Genomic DNA, 17,747 nt, shown 5'->3' with positions numbered 1-17,747 from the left:
GTGGGACGGAAGGCCAGCCTGAGGAAGAGCACGGTTACATGGGAAGCGTGTTCAGCAGGACAGGACCAAAGCACACAGAAAGCTAAGGGCAGCAAGAATGAGAAGAGGGTTCGTCTGTGCTGCTGTGGGCGTTGCTGACGGGGCTGTACTGGGAGACGGTGTGGAGGACTTGCTTTGTGAGCACTTCTAGGCTGTACAGCAGGAGAAAGAACATTCTAAAGCCCTGGAAGGAAACCAGATCCTTCTAGGACTCTCACAAGACACACTGGGTACCACGAGTGGTGTTGAAGAGATAAGATAGGCCCAGGAGAACAAAGGGTCCGTGATAGCTATGAAAACCCAGGAACAGGACCTGAGAGGAAACGCCCAACACCCAGCAGATCCCAGAGGGTCAGTAGCTTCCGGCTGCTCTGAACATTCATCCTTCTAGGAACTGAGGTAGAAAAATGGGGTAGGTAACTTCATAGACTAGGGATCCCCCCCCCCCCACAGTTGTGGTGCCCCAAACACAAACTTACTGACGAGCTGCTGTATACAAGGTCAGATGCATGTTGCAGTCTCTCTCTCTGCTTGGCTGAGTACTGTGCTGAGATGTAGCAAAGAAAAATGAAGATCTCTCAGCTACTTCCGAGACTTGGCCTCAGTATGAGCTGCCGCTCTAAGAGGTCCTCAGGGTACAGAAGGTGCGGACGGTAAGTACGGCAAGCCAGGCACTCACCTTTCAAAGTTTTATTTCACTGGATATAATACACAGCTAGGGGATTTTGCTCAGTAAAATTTTCATACTTTGGGATCCAATAAACTGTAATGTGAGAGAGAAGCAAACTCTAGTACCTAGCTCTAAAGCAGGGGTGCAGTGGAGGAAGGACCCAGCTCTCCAAGTTTCCACCTCTAGTGTTTTGTGGGCAAGGAAGATACTGAACTCAAATTGTTTTGTTACTATAATTCTACTTTCAAACTTAGGGTAGTACCATTCCCTAAATTAACACTACAGTATCTTGACTGAAGAATTATACTTCAGTTTTCTGAGTTGCTGTCCCCGGAATGAGTATATGTTAATAGAGCCAACTTTTATTTTCCCATTGCTGTAAGTGAAAAATACTTACATTATAATAGTTCACAGTGTTTCACAGTAAGGTAAGTTTCAGTCATTTTTCTACCACGAATGAGGCAGATTCTTAAAAATAAAACAGTTTTTGGAATCAGTTCTAGCCGCCCGCCATCCACACAGTAAGTAAGAGCAGCTGAATAGATTCCTAAGTGTATCTGTTAGCCTCAGGGCCTCCTAGTTGCATGTACGTGTGAGCCAGACTTGTGTGACTCCTGGCAAGCGTTCAGGGCAGGTGGGCCACATGCTTGAGAGGGTAGTTGTCCTCCACAGTGAGGTCACCAGCTGTGTCCAGTCCATTGTTTATTTTAAGCCTTCTTCTCCCAAAGGCCAGAGCCTAGGTCACAAGCTCAGACTGAAAGTTGACTGTCCCCCGGCCTGCCCGCTCCCACCCTTGGTGTCCGTCTGGCAGAGAACGTATCTGGAGATGATCCTGTGGAAACTGTAGCGGAAGTCCCGGTTCCTGTAGGCATAGACAACGGGATTGACAACTGAATTGGCGTGTGACAGGAGGATGGCCACATTCATCACCCATTTGGGCTTGTCCTTGGCCAGGGCTGGATGGAAGAGGGTGATGCAGTTGATGGCATGCACGGGGAGCCAACACAGAGCAAAGATGCCCACAATCATAGCCAGTGACTTGGCCGCGTGGATCTCCCGCTGCAGCGTGGTCCTGGAGTGCTCCATCAGTTCCATGTGCTGAAGCTGCTTGCAGGCCACCATGAAGATTTTGATGTAGATCACCATCATGATGAGCAGTGGAGGAAGGACACACCCAAAGAAGTTGAAATAAACCATGTAGCTCATGGGAACTACGTTCTCAAAGAGACACTTCACAGGGCAGCAGCTCTTATTCGTGATGCCATCCCCAGGTTCTGTGCAGTTGCTGGTGGCACGGTCTTTACTGTTCCAACCCAGGAAAGGAGTCAGTCCAATGCCAAAGGCAAGGACCCAGAGGACAGCGATGATCCCTCTTGCTCGTGTTCCAGTGACCAAACCTTTATACCTGTTCAAGAGAACATCATGTTATTGCTCACTTTACAGTATATTTCCTGACCAGAGGCCCACTGCTGCTGGTGTCCCATGGGCCTTTAGCTCTCCCAGCTTTGAAGGTTCACCCCTGGGGTACCATGCCATTACCTAACACTAGAGACGTGCGAGCAGACGTCAGCCCTGCTGCGGCAAGCGCAGTAAGACTCATTCTTAGCCAGGTGTGGTGGTGAATGCCATTAGTCCCAGCGTTCAGGAGGTAGAAGCAGGGGATCTCTGTGAGTTCGAGGACAACCTGGTCTACAGAGTGAGTTCCAGGACAGCCAGCACTATGTAGAGAGGCCTTATCTCAAAAAAAAAAAAAAACAAAAAACAAAACAAAACCAAAAAAAATTAGACTCATTCTTGAGTCAGCACTCATTTCTGTCTACTGATGGCCAGTGACAAAAAGGTACATGTGTCTTAGAGGCCCTTTTTAATAGTTTCAGCATGGGGTAAGTTTAGATCTCTTGTAAGGTACTGTTGAGATAAACATCGAACGGACTGTGCCCAAAAAAACCTCAGCATGTTAAGGGTGGGGCACATGAGGCCTGACTCACAAGGTGACACTTGAACAAGGGTCCAAGGAGCCCCTTGGGCTTTGATGGTGTCCCACGTATCCTTTACAAGAATCACTTCTCTCACCACCCAACATTTGCTTCAGAACTGGTTGCGATGGGTGGCACCTGCAGTCCTCCAGTTAGGAGGCTGAAGCAGGGGTTCCTGAGTCTGAGGTCAGCTGAGGCCATAAAGCAAAATCTTATCTCACAAAAGAAAAACAGTCCTCAGCTTCTGCAGATAAACCGCCGGCCTCACTGCTGACGGCTAGAACATGGGTCTGCTGATGCCTTACCTACAGAAAGCTGCTGGCCAGAGTTGCCGAAACTTAGGAAATCAACATTGATAACTGGCCTTCAATTTGTCACATGTAACTATTATGATAGCTCCCTGAAGCCAGACTAGATCCTGCTGAACCGCTGTTCCCAGGACTTAGTGCCCAGTATTTAGTGCAGTTCTCAAAGCAGAGCCACCATGAAAACATCCCTCATTTGCTCCCTGCTAGAAAGAGCTTTGCAGCAACTGTGCTAGGAATACTCCGTGCAGTGGCCTGGGCAGGCAAGAGGACCAGTACAGGTCTCAGAGGAAGCCAGTGCGACTTGCTTCATACACAGTGATCCAATGAGCGCTTGTCTTTCCCACTTCCTCTCAGCAGTGGGCAGCTCAGCTGTAGGGCCTTTACTGCAGGACGGCCTGCTGAGCACAGGCAGTGATGAAACTCTCTTAAAAATGCCCGTGCCTCGCCAGGATGTCAATAGCATCTGCAGGGTAACAAAGAGCCTCCACAAAGGCTGGGCACTCAGAAGACAGTCCATGAGGTAGCCTGTGATACAGCTCTGCTCTAGACTCCACCTTCATTTTTTTATGTATTTAATGTGCACTGGTGTTTTGCCTGCATGTATGTCTGTGTGAGGTGTCAGAAGCTTCAGAACTGGAATTACAGACAGATGTGAGCTGCCATGTGGGTGCTCCCTGACATGGGGAGTTCAGGTCCCCTGGAAGGGCAGTCAATGCTCTTAACTGCTGAGCCATATCTCTAGCCCCTTGACTTAACAACATTAATTTAATTGATCACAGGCCAGTCTTGGAGGGATATCTGGGATAAGCAAACCCTAGCACTTCCCTTCTCTGGTCAGTGACTGGTCTAAGTCGGGTAGTGAGATCTTCTGGCCAATAAGACCATAAAGTAAGTCAGCAAGGGACCTCCAAGAAAGCGTAACTTCCTGACAGGAGAGCCACCCATGAGAAGAGCTCTGCCCTTTGCCAACCACCCCCACCCTTCTGCTTCTGATGCTTTCACAACAGGCTGTGATGGCCACAGCCTCAGCAACCATCTTGTGACCATGAGGATCAAAGGAAAGACAAAACTTTTATCAGAGGAGAAGGAAGGAGCGAGCCTAGGTCCTTCACAATATTGCTGAACGACTAGACCTTCATAACTCTGTATTCTTGTTACAGGAAATTAAAGGACTGTGGAAAAAGCTCATTTGGTAGAGTTGTCAGGCATTCATGAACCCCTGGGTTTGATCCCCAGCATCACAGAAACGGGGTGTGGTGGCACATACATGTAATCCCAATACTCTGGAGAAAGAAGTAAAAAGATCAGAAAGACAGGGTCATCCTTGGCTACATAGAAAATTCAAGGCCATGTATCTTGAGCTACATGCAACTCTGTCTGGGGAGAGTGGGAATGAAAGGAGTGTGGTAGCATGCATTGGTAAGACATGCTGAGAAGAAGCAAGAGATCGTGAGTTCAAGGCCAAGTTAGGCTACCTCACAGAAAGACAAGAGACACAGAGAGAAGGGCATGGGAATTAAATGTCCATTGCAGATGCCACCTATTAGGTCCTTGCTCCTATACACCATGCTTTCTTATTTTGCTTCCTTTTAAAAGGCAGCATTAGGACCAGCAAGACAGCTCGGCAGATGAAGGCATTTGCTGCCCAGCCTAACAGCCTGAGTTCCCCTCCAGGACCCACATGGTGGAAAGAGAGAACTACTCCTCCAGGTTCTCCTCTGACTTACACACCCATGTTGTGCCCGTGCATACTCGAACACAAAATAAATAATACATAAATAAATATATTTTAAAAGAAATAAAAGCAGTGTTCATGGAAATAGCTTCCCACTATAAATTCACAGCAACAGGAATCCATTCACGTCCAAACTTCTCAAAGCCGAGGAATCCTGCACACGTGAGGAAGTTTCATGCCAGACTGTCTTGGGTAAGGAAAAGAGCCGACTATCAGGGAAGCAGCAAGGGACAGCTGACCCTGTGGACCCTATCCCCAGGTCCCATTGTTTGCATTCCCTTTGTCCTATGAATTCTGCTAGGAACCAGAAACCTAATCTCTGCCCTCATAAAACATTAGCTCATAGAAGAGATCAAAAGTAAACAAACAAGCACACACGCGTGTCCCTGTGACCTAGAGTGGGCTCAGCCCTTTTAAAACGACAACACGCTATGTCATGATACCAATAGCCAACTGTAAGATACAAACAGGGAAAGCAGCAGTTATAAGGCATCCTGGAAGATCTCTCAGTGGAGAGCTAATGGGAGGGAGCAGAAATCTGAACAGCGAGGATTCCAGGCAAAACAGCCCTCACTCAGGTTTTCAAAGTGCCAGTTTGCACCGCAGGAGCCTGGGAAGACTGGCGTGCTGTAGCGTGGCACTGTTCGTGATGCAGAGTCTTCTGGCCACAGTGACTGAGTTTCGTGGGGATAAGAGGAGACTGAGAAGCTATGTAACTGTTTCAAAATTCAAGAAAATGCTCCCCAGGACCAGGATTCCAGCCCAGATGATGCAATGGATCCCGGAAACAGAAGCAACAGGCCTTGAAGGTGGATTAGACGGAAGACAGGGAGGAGCCAAGGCTGAAGCGTGGTTTCTAGGGGGTTTTCCCCAATATCCTAATGTCCACTGAAACAGATGATTATGGGCTAGAAGCACAGAGATTAAGGTCATGGGAAGAATGATATTAGTTAGCAATGACGATGGAGAAAGAAAGGAGAGGGTGGTGGGTGTGGTGGCATGCCTGTAATCCTAGGATGTGGGAGGTGGGGCAGGAAGATTAAGAGTTTGAGGCTAATATAAGAGGCTATCCCACTCCCATCATCCCCAAAAAGAAAGGACAGGTCAGGAGAGCTAAGGCCGAGAAGGCAGAAGGACGCAGGCCTGTGTGAAGAGACACTGCTTGTGAGTGGCAGAAGGGTAAAATGGCTGGTCTAAAGACAAAGGCTAGGTAGTCGTGACATGGGGGCTGTGTCTTCTCTGAGAACTGCTGTCACTTCCAAGGCTGAGGAAAGAGAGGAGGAGAGCTCACCAGGCAACCAGTGAAATGGCCTTTGCAGCCTTGGTAATGGTGCCACCTCTATTCCATGAGGTGCCGACTGGGACCGTGGAAGTGGGAACTGAGAAGGAGCAGGAGGACCACTGAGGGAGAGAAGGGACAGACCGGAGCACCCAGGCTGGGTGAGTGAGTGACCAAGTGTCCAACGATAGCTGCAGAAGAACAAAAACAGCCCAGGAAGCCAGGGTAAGACAGGCCAAGATGCCTACCCCAAGACTATGACAAACAAGGGACAGACAGGAGTAAGTGTGGGCAGCTGCCTTCCAATCAAGGCAGGAACAAGCCCAGCCTGCGTGGCCCACATTAAAGGGTTGCCCTGGGAAAGCGCGCAGAGACTCTGGTCACGGCTCTCTGCTTGCTGTGTCCAGAGCGTGCATAGATCTCCCTTATAAAGCTCATTAGCTAAGGGGATTGGTAGGGAACAGCCACAAAAGACTGTGATTGCTGATTACATAATGAATGGACTGGGGGCTGGGCCACTGACTGCAGAAAAAAATGCTGCCAGCCTTCTGGGACAGCGGTCTGCTCAAGCCAGGCCACCAGCTCTCAGGAGGCTTCCTGTTCAGAGCCCCTGAGCCATGCAGCCTGAGCCCTCTCATAAACAGGGACTCCGGAGCCTACCTCCAGGCTGCGGCTGGGACTTCACACCGGTTTACATAGCACTCTGTGTAGCTGAGGAGCTGGGGTGGGACCCAGCAGGCACTTAGCATTAGTGAGGCCCTGTGTTCCATCCTGAGCACTTCCTGAATGCACATGGCTGCATGAACACACGCTGAGGCCCACCACTGCTGCTAAAGCTCCTGCGGGATAGCTTTCTTCATATTTAGTCTTGCCCAAGCTCCATTCCTCAGTAAACACTTCTGCTGTGAGTCAGTATATGTCTGTCTGTTTGGGGAGTTGTTTTTTGTTGTTGTTGTTGTTGTTTTTGTTGTTTTGTTGAGACAGTCTTAATTTGTCCAGACTGTCCTGGAACTCAATATGTAGCCCAGGTTAGCCTCAAACCTAGAGTGACTATTTATTTATTTATTGCCTCAACTTCCTGAACACTGGAAGATGAGAGAGGCCAGCCCACTGTGGGCGGTGCTACCCCTGAGCAGGTGGTTCTGGGTGTTTAAGAAAGTAGGCTGAGCAAGCTACTAAGCAGGGCTCCTCCATGATCTCTGCTTCAGTTCCTGCTTCCAAGTTCCTGCTCTGACTTCCCTCAGTGTATATAAGCTGGAAGATGAACTAAACTTTTTCCTGGCTACATAGCAAACCTCTGTCTCGAAGAACAAACAGAGAGAGAAAGGGGGAGGGGACTTTCCTCCCCATGTTGGTTTGTCACAGTTTTTATTACAGCAATAGAGGGCCAATTAGGACAAGTGGCATATCTAGGATAAGTAGCATCCGAATGTTTACATCTGGAGGGGAGGCTGATGTCTGACATCACCCAGGAGTCTGAGAGTTTGAAGAGAGGCCCCAGGTTAGGTCACACCGCCAACCAAGAGACCAGGAGGGTAAAGAGCCTGAAACCAGATGTGGACCCACATCCAGTTATGAAGCAGGCTATATTGCTAAAGACTTCTGGAAATGCCCAAGAGAGGAGAGCCTTAGTCTCTTGGAGCATGGCTAATCACCAATTTCCTCTGCTTCTTCAAGCTTCTCCGATAAACCTCTCGGCACATTCCAGGTAGGATTCTAATCTACTGACCACAAGCTGGTCCATCCACAGGGTAGCAGCAGCTTAAGAAGCTACACCATGGAGCAAAGCAAATAGCTGTGAACTATTTGCAGGGAACTGCCAAGGAGCCCAGGACTCACAAGGAGACAGTCACTTTAAGAGACACAGTATGAATCAGCAGGGAAATGAGTAACATTCCAGGCCAGGGAGGCATGCGCAGAGGCCTCAAAACATTAAGTTCCAAGAGGTGGGGGGTCCTGGAAGCCAGGACAGACACACCACAGGGAGGGAGGATGAGGGAGGCAGTACTGGGTGGACAGGAGGCCCCAGGGCCGAGTGAGCAGGACCAGATGCAGCTACAGTGTTGGAATCAGCAATGGAGCCAGATGTTCCACACAGAAAGTCACGGGGAAGTTTGTGGCTGGTGGGTCTGAAGCTATAGGCAGCAGGCTACAGAAGGGGCATTGGGATGTAAGAGGGAGGGGCCTCCAAAGAGTGGGAGGGGGTCAGTGCTGGGCTCCAACAAGGCAGGAGGGGCCCCAACAAGCCCCAACCTCTCCACACTTCATACCCAACTGTACTTCCCAGCCTGTGGGGTTCCACCTAGGCCTGAACCATACTGGGCTATGAGCTCCCGAATACCCTTCTGCCTCCTACATTTCTTTTCTTTTCTTTTTTTTTTTTTTTTTTTGGTTCTTTTTTTCGGAGCTGGGGACCGAACCCAGGGCCTTGTGCTTCCTAGGCAAGCGCTCTACCACTGAGCTAAATCCCCAACCCCTTGCCTCCTACATTTCAAAGCAGCACCACACGGATGCCTAGAAATCTGGGAGTGGCCCTGGGCTCCCTCTTCTCTCTAGCCAAATTCTACCTATGTCACCAAGCCCCTGTGAACCTGACTCCTAGATTCTCATCTTCAGCCACAAGCACATGACTTAACACTGCCCATTAGATCTGCGAGTCCTCAATGACCAGTCACTCACTCATCTATGGTGATGGCACCCACATTCCACCTACCCCCACCCAGCCACCTTGGTAGACCTGGCTCACTAGAGCTGGATGTGGGTCCACATCTGGCTCTGGCTCTTTGCTAGCCTGGTCTCCTGGTTGGTGGTGTGGCCTTACCTGGGGCCCCTTTTCAAACTCTCAGACATCAGCCCTCTCTCCAGGTACAAATGTTGGGCTGTCACTTATCCTCATGTCATGTCCTCTGCCACAATCACACATCTGGGATAACACCTGGCTTTCCTACATGATCCTTGTCCCTTTCGGTCTACCAGCTGTCCACCACAGTGGTTTTAAAGTGAAGATCTATCATAACTAAACCCCTAATTAAAATTCTACACTCGAGGGGATGGAGGGACGGCTCAGCAGTTGAGACCACTGGCTGCTTTTGCGAGAACCCAGGTTCGACTCCAAGCACCTTTCATGGCTGCTGACAACCCTCTGAACCCCACTCCCAGGGGATCCAATGCCGTCTTCTAGACCTGGCAGGCATCAGGCGTGAAGTGGTGCGCATACATACATGTAGGCAAAATATATAAACACATAAGACTAAAATAAAATAGTTTTAAACATAAAAATAAAATCTACATTTGCACCAGGCATGGTAGTAACACGTCTGGAATCCCAGCTCTTCGGAGGAAGAGGCAAGAGGATTTTGAGTTTCAGGTCCAGCCTGAGCTACACAATGAGACCCTGTGTGTCTCTGTCTTTCTCCCTCACACTTATAGACACAGAAAAGTGAAGAAGATAACATCCCGGGTTGGGATGAAGCTCCCTTGGTCCCATGCTTACCGAGCATCACGCAGCCCAACACCCATAAACCACGTGTGCTGTCACACACCTGTAACTCCAGCACCCGCGAGCAGAGGGAAGTAAGAGCTGAGACCAAGGACAGCCTGGGCTAGGAGGTGCCATTTCTAAACAAATAATAATTCTACATTGGCCTACAAGTCTCACCTAGTTATCTCAACTAACAAAACCACAATGAACCGATCATAAGGACACAAAAATAAATTCACAATCATACCCGAAACAGGAGCGGAGGCCATCAGAGAACAAAGAGATGCGTTGAGTTTCTACGGACACACGGTGGGGGCCATGGAGCCTTTAGTTCGAAATGCAAATGGTGGGGGTGAGAAGCTCCAAACCAACAACCAGCAGGGACTGGAGAGGCATTCAGAAGAACAAATCAGGAGTGGCAGCCTGCGCCCCCACGTTCTGGGCTGCCTCTAGTCCCAGGTGCTGCGTCCTCCCTTCCTATCCCGTCTTGAGCTTGAGATCCAGCTAACGGAACATTTTGACCATGTTCACTCTTCTAGTGAAAAACTCCAAACCCACTGAATCCAACAACCTTCCTAACAATCCTTGCCAAGCATGGTGCCGTGTGCACACAAGCCCAGCCACTTGGGAGGTGGAGACAAGAGGATGGGGAGTTTGAGTCCAGCCTGGGCTATGTGAGCTAACCTGTCTCAAGCAAGCCTAATGACCTGAGTTCAAGCCCTGGGATCCATGCGGTAGGAGGAGAGAACCAACTCCAGCAAGTTGTCCTTTGTCCTCCATGTGCACACCCTGGCGTGTATACGCACGCACTAAAAAATAAATGTAAAGAAGGTGCTGGCACACAACCAAGTGTTGGTCTGGGAGCCAGGAGGAGGAGGTACGGTGAGAAAGCTGATTTGGGAGGGCTGCTTCAGCTGGGGCTGGTCACAGAGGGAGCGTGCTCGCTTTCCCTTCTGTGCCCTTTTGTGTTCACACACATACCTCCCGAGTCCTTTAGTGACTCACCAGAACCTTTAGGACAAAATCTGAGCTTCCTAGGAAGCCGCCAGGCCCTCTGTGGCTGGCCTGCCCCACCCCTACTGCTCTGCCTCCCCAGCCCCTCCCTCTGGGTTTACTACATGGTGGTTGGCCGGAAGGGGAGCACCTTCATGGCAAGGAGAAGATCCCACAGTCCTTCAGCTGCTACGGGAGCTCCGAGCGCAGCATGTTTGGACCAAATACAGCTTCTTCTTGCAGTCACATTGTACTTCAGCTGCCTCGCATCATGCAATGCACACACTGCAATCTCCTGGTCCCCTCCCTCGCCTACCGTTCATCAAAGGGTGCTTACAGAACCCTGGCAGTGTCTGGGCTCTTTCCCTGTAGCTGTTCACATGCTGTCTGGGGCTCCTAGGAAGGCAGGCTCATGAAGCCCTCACTCCCTAGGCAATCCCAGGCTGACAACCTGAGCCTCATCTTTACCGTGCCTGCTGCACCAAGTTCTCAAGACTTGCCCTGTGTGGCTGCTGTTCACAAAGGAAAAACTCCAGCACACGAGACAACTGAGGACATGCTCCAAACAGCTCTCGGTGGGGCCCATCAGTACTGACACAGGTCAGACAGACAAGACTGAATCCTGCTAGCAGCTTGAGGAAGGAGCCTGCAAGGTTGCAAACCCCGTGCATATGAAAGGAATGTAGGCTGTCTGTCTTGAGAAAAAATTTCCTGTCATTCTGCATTAGTCAGGGTTCTCCAGAAGAACAGAACTTATGGAATGAAAATATGAACACACACATGTCCACACACATGTGCACACACATGAACACGTGTGTACAAGCACACATATATGTAAAGGGAATTTATAGAATGGTTTACAGGCTGTGGTCCAGCTAGTCCAACAGTAGCTGTCTGCCAATGTAAGACCCAAGAATCCAGCAGTTTTTCAGTGCTCAGGGCTGGATGTCTCCGCTGGCCTTCAGTAGACGATGGAATCCTGAGGCAATAGGCTCTAATGCCAGAGAAGGAATGGACTTCCAGCAAGACTGAGAGCAAGCAGGCAGAGAGGGTTATCTTCCTCCTTCCCTGTCCTTTATTCAGCCACCAGCAGGTGAGGCCCAGATTAAAATCTTCCCACCTCAAATGAGTTAATTAAGAAAAACTCCCTCACTGGTGTACCCAGCTGCTTGGGTTTAAGTTCATTCTTGATGTAGTCAAGTTGACAACCAAAAGTAGCCATCACACACTTCCTACCAGCTTGTTCTCCAGATAGTTGTAGGCAGCAACCCATGCCCTTCAGAATTGGGTGTAGATCATCGTCTAAGGTGCAAAGCCAAGTACCATTTCCTGGCATGGCTGCCCTTGGGCCACGGCCTTCCAGGCAAGCAGAATAGCTATAGTACAGTGGTTATGCTGTTCTGACACAGATGAGGGGAGAGCCCATGATTACCAGACAGAGGGACCTTCTCCTCCCACCCGTCAAGGGGAAACTGTGACAGCCAGAGTGCTTGCCAGCCTCATTTCCATCACCTCACACTTGGACATTTCCACGCTCTCCTGAGAACTGCCTGGTTACCTCAGGCCTCACCTCTCCCACAGCCTGAGTCCTTCTGGGTGTGTAATCTCAGGTCCAGCCTGGCTTTAAGATAAGACGTGAGGGCCTCCCCAACCCACCCTACCCACCCGCTGCTGGCTACATTGGCCTCAATGGAGATCTTGCCAGCTTTAAGGTAGTAGTTCCAGCCCTGGAGATGGCATGAGACCCCTGTGTGCAACGACAACGGATAAACAACAATGGAGGATAAACAAAGCAACGCCCAGTTCTGGGTAACTCTGGGCTTGCACTTAGAACTGGAGCCAAGACCTGCAGGCCACACCCCAGAATCTGTAGCTGCCTGCCCTCAGCCAATGGCACCTGCCGCTTGTCTAACTTCCCCAGCATCTCCAAACCCTGGACCGTCCTATCCCCTTCCCGGCCTGTGAGGGCTCCTCTGACAATTTCCTTCATTAAAGCTTATTAAATAAGCTGGGTGATACACTGCTTAGGCCCTGCCACCCAGGCTAGAGTCCAGGGGCTCCTAAGCAGATCAACATTTTTTTTTTTTTTCTAAACAGAAGGACCTGTTTTCTTCTAACATCTTACCTGAGAGCTCCGTGTAGATCTGCCGTCTCTGGTTCTCCTTCCCACTCCGTTTTGTACTGTTCTTAGAACATACATCCCGACCTCCCAGACAGAACATAGTAACACACACACATGCACGCATGCGTGTGCACACACACGCACATGGCCTCAGTGTGGCAGAAAACGGAAGAAGTGGCCCTTTTATTCTGATGATCAAGTACACACATCTTCCTCCAAAACACCACGTCCTTCAGGACCTCTAGGAAAATGGTCCTGTCAGCCCTTCCAGAGAGTCTCAAACACGGTAAAAGGAGAAACTGAGTCCAGTGAGCAGGGGAGGGAGGGCCCCCCCAGAGTGAGTCAGCTCTGATTTGGCTACAGCATGAAGGGGAACAGGATTAGGCTGTGTAGGAGGAAGTACTCCTGTGGGAACCAACCGGAACCAGCCAAAGGATGAAGTGAGAGCCAGAGGCTGCTGTGGCAGCTCTGTGGCGCACCTCCAGTCACCAGCACACACCCCAGCTCTGCCGTGTCGCACATCTCTAGCCCACATTGGAAGGTTCCCAGCATGGGAGACTCCACCGGGGCAGGAGGCAGAGCAGTCTGTGTGGATGCTCCTCGCTCGAAGGACAAACGGCAGGGCCTGGTGCACGCAGTCTGCTCTTTTTCAGGAGCACAAAATGATCACAAAGGGATTGTTTGCATGCCTGGCACTGCCTCTGGAGTCCCCTTTTCATGCTGCATCATCCCTTCACGTCAGTAAAACCGAGGCTAGTCCATGGGAGCCAGGGGCTCCTACGCAGGACACCATCCGAGCCAGAGTCAAGCCTAAGAGTCTGTTTTACTGGGGTAAGAGATGTGCCTAGCTAAGTAAGCGTTCAGTGCTGACACCCTGCTTACCCTGAGTGTCACACCCTGGGTGTCTGTCACACACTGGGCTTCGCCTACTCACTGCTTGGCTTCCTGCGAGAGAGACACTGCCTCCTAAACAGGATATTTTTTTAAATTATTTTTTTTAAGTGTTGTGTGTGTGTCCAATTGTAGGTACCCAAAGAGGCCAGAAGAAGGTTTTGAATTCCCTGGAGCTAAAATTACAAAGTAGTTTTAAAAGCCTACCAGATATGGATTGATGGGAGCTGAACTCTGGTCCTCTGGCAGAGAAGTATGTGATCTAAATCAATCAATCAATCAATCTCTCTCTCTCTCTCTCTCTCTCTCTCTCTCTCTCTCTGTGTGTGTATGTGTGTGTGTGTGTGTATGTATGTATGTATGTATGTATGTATGTATGTATGTATGATACAGGGTCTCCCCCTGCAGCACAGGCTGGCTTGGGACTGGAACTCACTCTGTAGCCTCAAGCTAGCCTCAAACTAGTGATTATCTTCCTGCCTTTGGCTCCTGACTGCTGAGATCACATGCCTGACCACTACACCCGGATCCTTAGTAAGGCCCTTCTGTCCTGATGCCCACCTATGTAGCTCCATGGCCCCAAGGAGGGCCTCAGAACCAGCTCAGAGATTGGGGTAAATCAGACCTACTCATATCAAAAAGAGAAGCCTAATTTCAAAGCCTGCCTGCAGGTAGAGAATTCTCAAGTTTGGTGTAACCAAGCCAGGTTAGATATTAATGCTGGAAGCCTACATATACCCTACCCCAGACTCTGATCCAGCAAACCCAATGGCCTCCTGTAATCTGCACTTTTTTTTAGACGAGGGTCTAAATTAACCTTGAACTCCTGGGCTTGAGCAATCCCCTGGCTTCAGCCTTCCTGAGTAGCTGGAACTACAGCCACATTGCTACAGAGTTCAGCTCAAAATAATCTACATTTTAACCTGTTGCCACTGGGTTGTGCTTTGAACTGCTGAGGGCAAGGGGCCCAGGACACACACCATCTCCCAGGAGGGCTGAAGGAAGAATAGGAGCCCAGTACACTTCTTGATCTACCACTGTGGCTGGCATGGCTGGTGTGAAGGAGGAGAGACTGCTGTGCACACTTCCAGACCCCCAAGGACAGGCCCGGGGGTGGGAACCGGCACACGGGCTCCAAGTTGTTTTCCCTCCCTTCACCTCCAGCTGGCCCCTCACCCTTAGCAAAGGCGAAGGAGAAGTGAAGGGACTGTGATTCACATCTGTTTCCCCTTAAGACGCCCACACCCACTTTCTTCAAGACCCGCCCAGCAAAACCCAGGACAAGAACTAACAGATTTAAACATTTATGGAACTTCCTGCTCAAGTCATATTCCTGCACAAGAGATATTTGGAGCAGGTCCTGGACGAGCACTGTGTATTTGGGGCTCTTCCAGGGGCAAGCCCGAAGGGCTTCCCCTGGATGGGGCAACTCGAGCTGGAGACATGTGACTGCTCTACGGAAAAAGAGTTCAAAAGGTCACCAAGCACTTACAGTGGGAGGCAAGGAACCAGCACAGACCCACCAGAACAGGGGAAAGAATGCAGCGTATGCAGCCGCAGGCTCAGACATCTCTGGGTTGTAGCACACCCAATGGGACGTGTGTGCAGTCTCCCAGTCAGATGCCAAGGGCAGTGGATATGGAGCAAACCACCCGAGCCCAAGCAGGGGTTTCCTGTTCCATCTGGGACCCTAGACCCAAGGCACAGCGACCAGACTCGTCTCATCTGCCTGTTATAAGAGCTTGAAGGAGTTTTCTGCTAGTCAATTCCCCAAACACATTTCTCCTATAAACACCAGCTCACTACGGACAGGAACGTCTTCTAGAAACAGCAAGAGGATCCCCTTTCACATCTCTCAAACACTGGCACCACACACAGCCTGAGAGACAGGTGGATGGCATGCTGAAGACAGGTGTCACTCTGCCAGACACAGCATCCTGAACCAGACCCTCATCTCCCCTCACTCACAGGATGCAGGTGACAGAGTCTGTCCTCTGGACTCTTCGGGGATTAAAGCATGTACATTTAATTGGAGTTGCCAAGCACATGGTCACTGAGTTCTTGCCTTTCTCTTCCTACTCTTGTGACTCAGTTTCCTCGGCTCAGCTCAAATCTAAAGAGATCTGAGGCTCATCTCAGAAATGCCAAAGGGCTCAGGCACTAACAAAGCATCAACAAACTCAACTTCAAATTTATTAGCTACAAGTGGAAGCCACTTCCACAACTGACTGGCTCCCTGCCCTGGATACTGTTTTCTCATCCTGGAGAAAAACAGAGAGAGAGAGAGAGAGAGAGAGAGAGAGAGAGAGAGAGAGAGAGAGAGAGAGAGAGAGAGAGAGAGAGAGAGAGAGAGAGAAAACGAACGAGAACAGGGAGCAGTCACCAGTTTTCTGGGCCTCTTCAGGCTCCTGGGCACAGCAGCAGTACACAAATAAAGTTACTCAATGGGCTAGAGGCTCTAAGGCTGCCTTGTCAGTGTTCATTGAACCAGTAAAATCAGTAGCTCTTTAAAATGTCTGGAGATACTCCGAGCCACCAAGAAGCTAGTAGGGACCAACGCTTCTAGAGTTTCCCACCAGAGTTGAGCCTGGCTGCCTCATTTAGAAGTAGGCACATTTTAAAGCTGTGTCGTTAGTTCTATGCCCCTTCTACAAGTGCCAATTCTAGCGTCCAAAGTTGCCTCGTTCTTAGCTGAAGCTTCTTCGGGCCCTTTACTCTCGGGGCCGCGTCTGGCAGCTGCTCTGATCCGCATGCCCCGCTCCGGGCTGCAGCTCTGTCTTTCCAGAGGGCCGGGAATGTGCACAGTGGAGATGTAGCCACCAAACCTCCGGAGCTTGAGCTTCCTGAGCCTGGGGCAGGAACCTCGTCGGACGCGCACTTCCCAAAGCCCCTAAGGGTGTCTTTATGTAGATTCCCTAAACTAAGGGCGACTGGACCATCCCTGCCGTCTAAGGAGAGTCCAGTCAGTGGCCTCTCTGCCACCCCAGGAGGGTCTGGATAGACCGCAGAACAAGCGTCGCGGGAGATGGCTGGCATCCTCCAACCTAGCGTGCTCCTAATCTGGCCCATCTAAGATCTCAGAAAGTAAAACCGTGGGCCTGGAGAGGGCGCCCCACTGTAGAACTTTAACCTGGCCAAGGCAAGAAAGATTAGTCTCACCTGAGCGGGACGCGAATGGCCAGATACCGGTCGACAGCCACCGCCAAGAGGCTAAAGATGGAGCTCTGTGTGAGCACCAGCACGAAGCAGGCGAGGAAGAGGCAGCTGTGAAAGTCCGTGCAGAAGCCCAGGCTGATGGTGATGGCAAAGGGGATGGCGAAGAGTCCCACAGCCACGTCCGCCGTCGCCAGGGACACCAGAAAGTAGTTGGTGGGGGTCTGTAAAGCACTCGAGGCTCCCACCGCAGCGCACACCAGCACGTTGCCCGCCACTGCCAGCGCGGCGATAACCAGCTCCAGCGCCACGTACAGCGCGTCCTGCGTCTCTAGCTGCATGGCCGGGCCAGCCGGGCCCGGGGAGTCCTCTACCGGGGTTGTGTCGGGCTCAGGACAGCCGCTAAGGTGCCGCCAGGCATGGCCACAGCGCCGAGACCGCGCGTCCCAAGCCCGGTCTGCACCGCCCAGCCCGCGCGCTCAGGAAGGAGGCGGGGGCGTGGCCTTGCGGGGGCGGCGCCCATTGGCCGACTGCCAAGAGCAGGTCTTGGCCCCGCCCCCGCCCGGGGTCCTCGCTCCGGCTGCTCTTGAGCTCCGGGAAGAATGGGTTCGTGAACTTTCCTCGGGCCGGAGCCTCGAAGCTTGGCCACCTCCCGGCCTTCTCCCTGTCCCGCGCCGGAGCTACGCACTCTGAACTGACTCCCCTGCCAGGTGTCCAGAATATGCCGCACCGGACCTGCACTTCAGGTCCAAGCTCGGGCTTTCTCTCGGCGCTGCATTTCACCCGAGCGACCCCTAATCCAGCTGTCCCATGGGGTGCTCAGCCCTCCGCTCGGAAGCCTACTTATCCAAGACCGGCTTCTGCTCACTTGTGGCGCCCGCTTCTTCCCAGATTCTGCCGCCCTCATCTAGCCCAAGTAGAGTGCTGAGCTCCCTGCGAGTGATCTGCCCTTCCATTCACCTGCAAGAAGTCCCCAGCGCCCTCCACCGCCTGCACCCCCACACCTAGCTCCTGGCGAGCCCCGGGAGCTCCTTGGCGTCTGGAGTCTTCAATCCTTGTAGAACACAGCTGTCTGTGCCTTCTGCCCTGCGGAAGCCGCT

The 17,747-nt window shown here is 51.2% G+C and overlaps 1 protein-coding gene across 1 annotated transcript; it reads right to left on the bottom strand.

Annotated features, from left to right (window-relative positions):
• Positions 1 to 714: 714 nt before the first annotated feature.
• Positions 715 to 17,095, bottom strand: Adora2b (adenosine A2B receptor). The gene is made up of 2 exons (NM_017161.2): positions 16,654 to 17,095; positions 715 to 2,114 (listed from the first exon to the last, which is right to left on the bottom strand). The coding sequence occupies exons 1-2, from the start codon at positions 16,986 to 16,988 to the stop codon at positions 1,451 to 1,453; spliced, it is 999 nt and encodes a 332-aa protein (NP_058857.2). The 5' UTR covers positions 16,989 to 17,095; the 3' UTR covers positions 715 to 1,450.
• Between the last annotated feature and the right edge of the window lie 652 nt (positions 17,096 to 17,747).

Source organism: Rattus norvegicus, chromosome 10 (genome assembly GCF_036323735.1).
Source record: "Rattus norvegicus strain BN/NHsdMcwi chromosome 10, GRCr8, whole genome shotgun sequence".
Classification (NCBI taxonomy): domain Eukaryota; kingdom Metazoa; phylum Chordata; class Mammalia; order Rodentia; family Muridae; genus Rattus; species Rattus norvegicus.
Note: the sequence above shows the minus strand (reverse complement) of the source record. Positions and strands in the feature narration are given on the sequence as shown.

What these genes read in the sequence shown, in the direction of transcription:
- Adora2b (NM_017161.2), bottom strand. Translation starts at nt 16,988, where the DNA reads ATGCAGCTAGAGACGCAGGACGCGCTGTACGTGGCGCTGGAGCTGGTT. An exon ending in GCCATTCGCGTCCCGCTCAG is followed by an intron (nt 2,115 to 16,653) that starts GTGAGACTAATC and finishes TCTCTTGAACAG; the next exon opens with GTATAAAGGTTTGGTCACTG.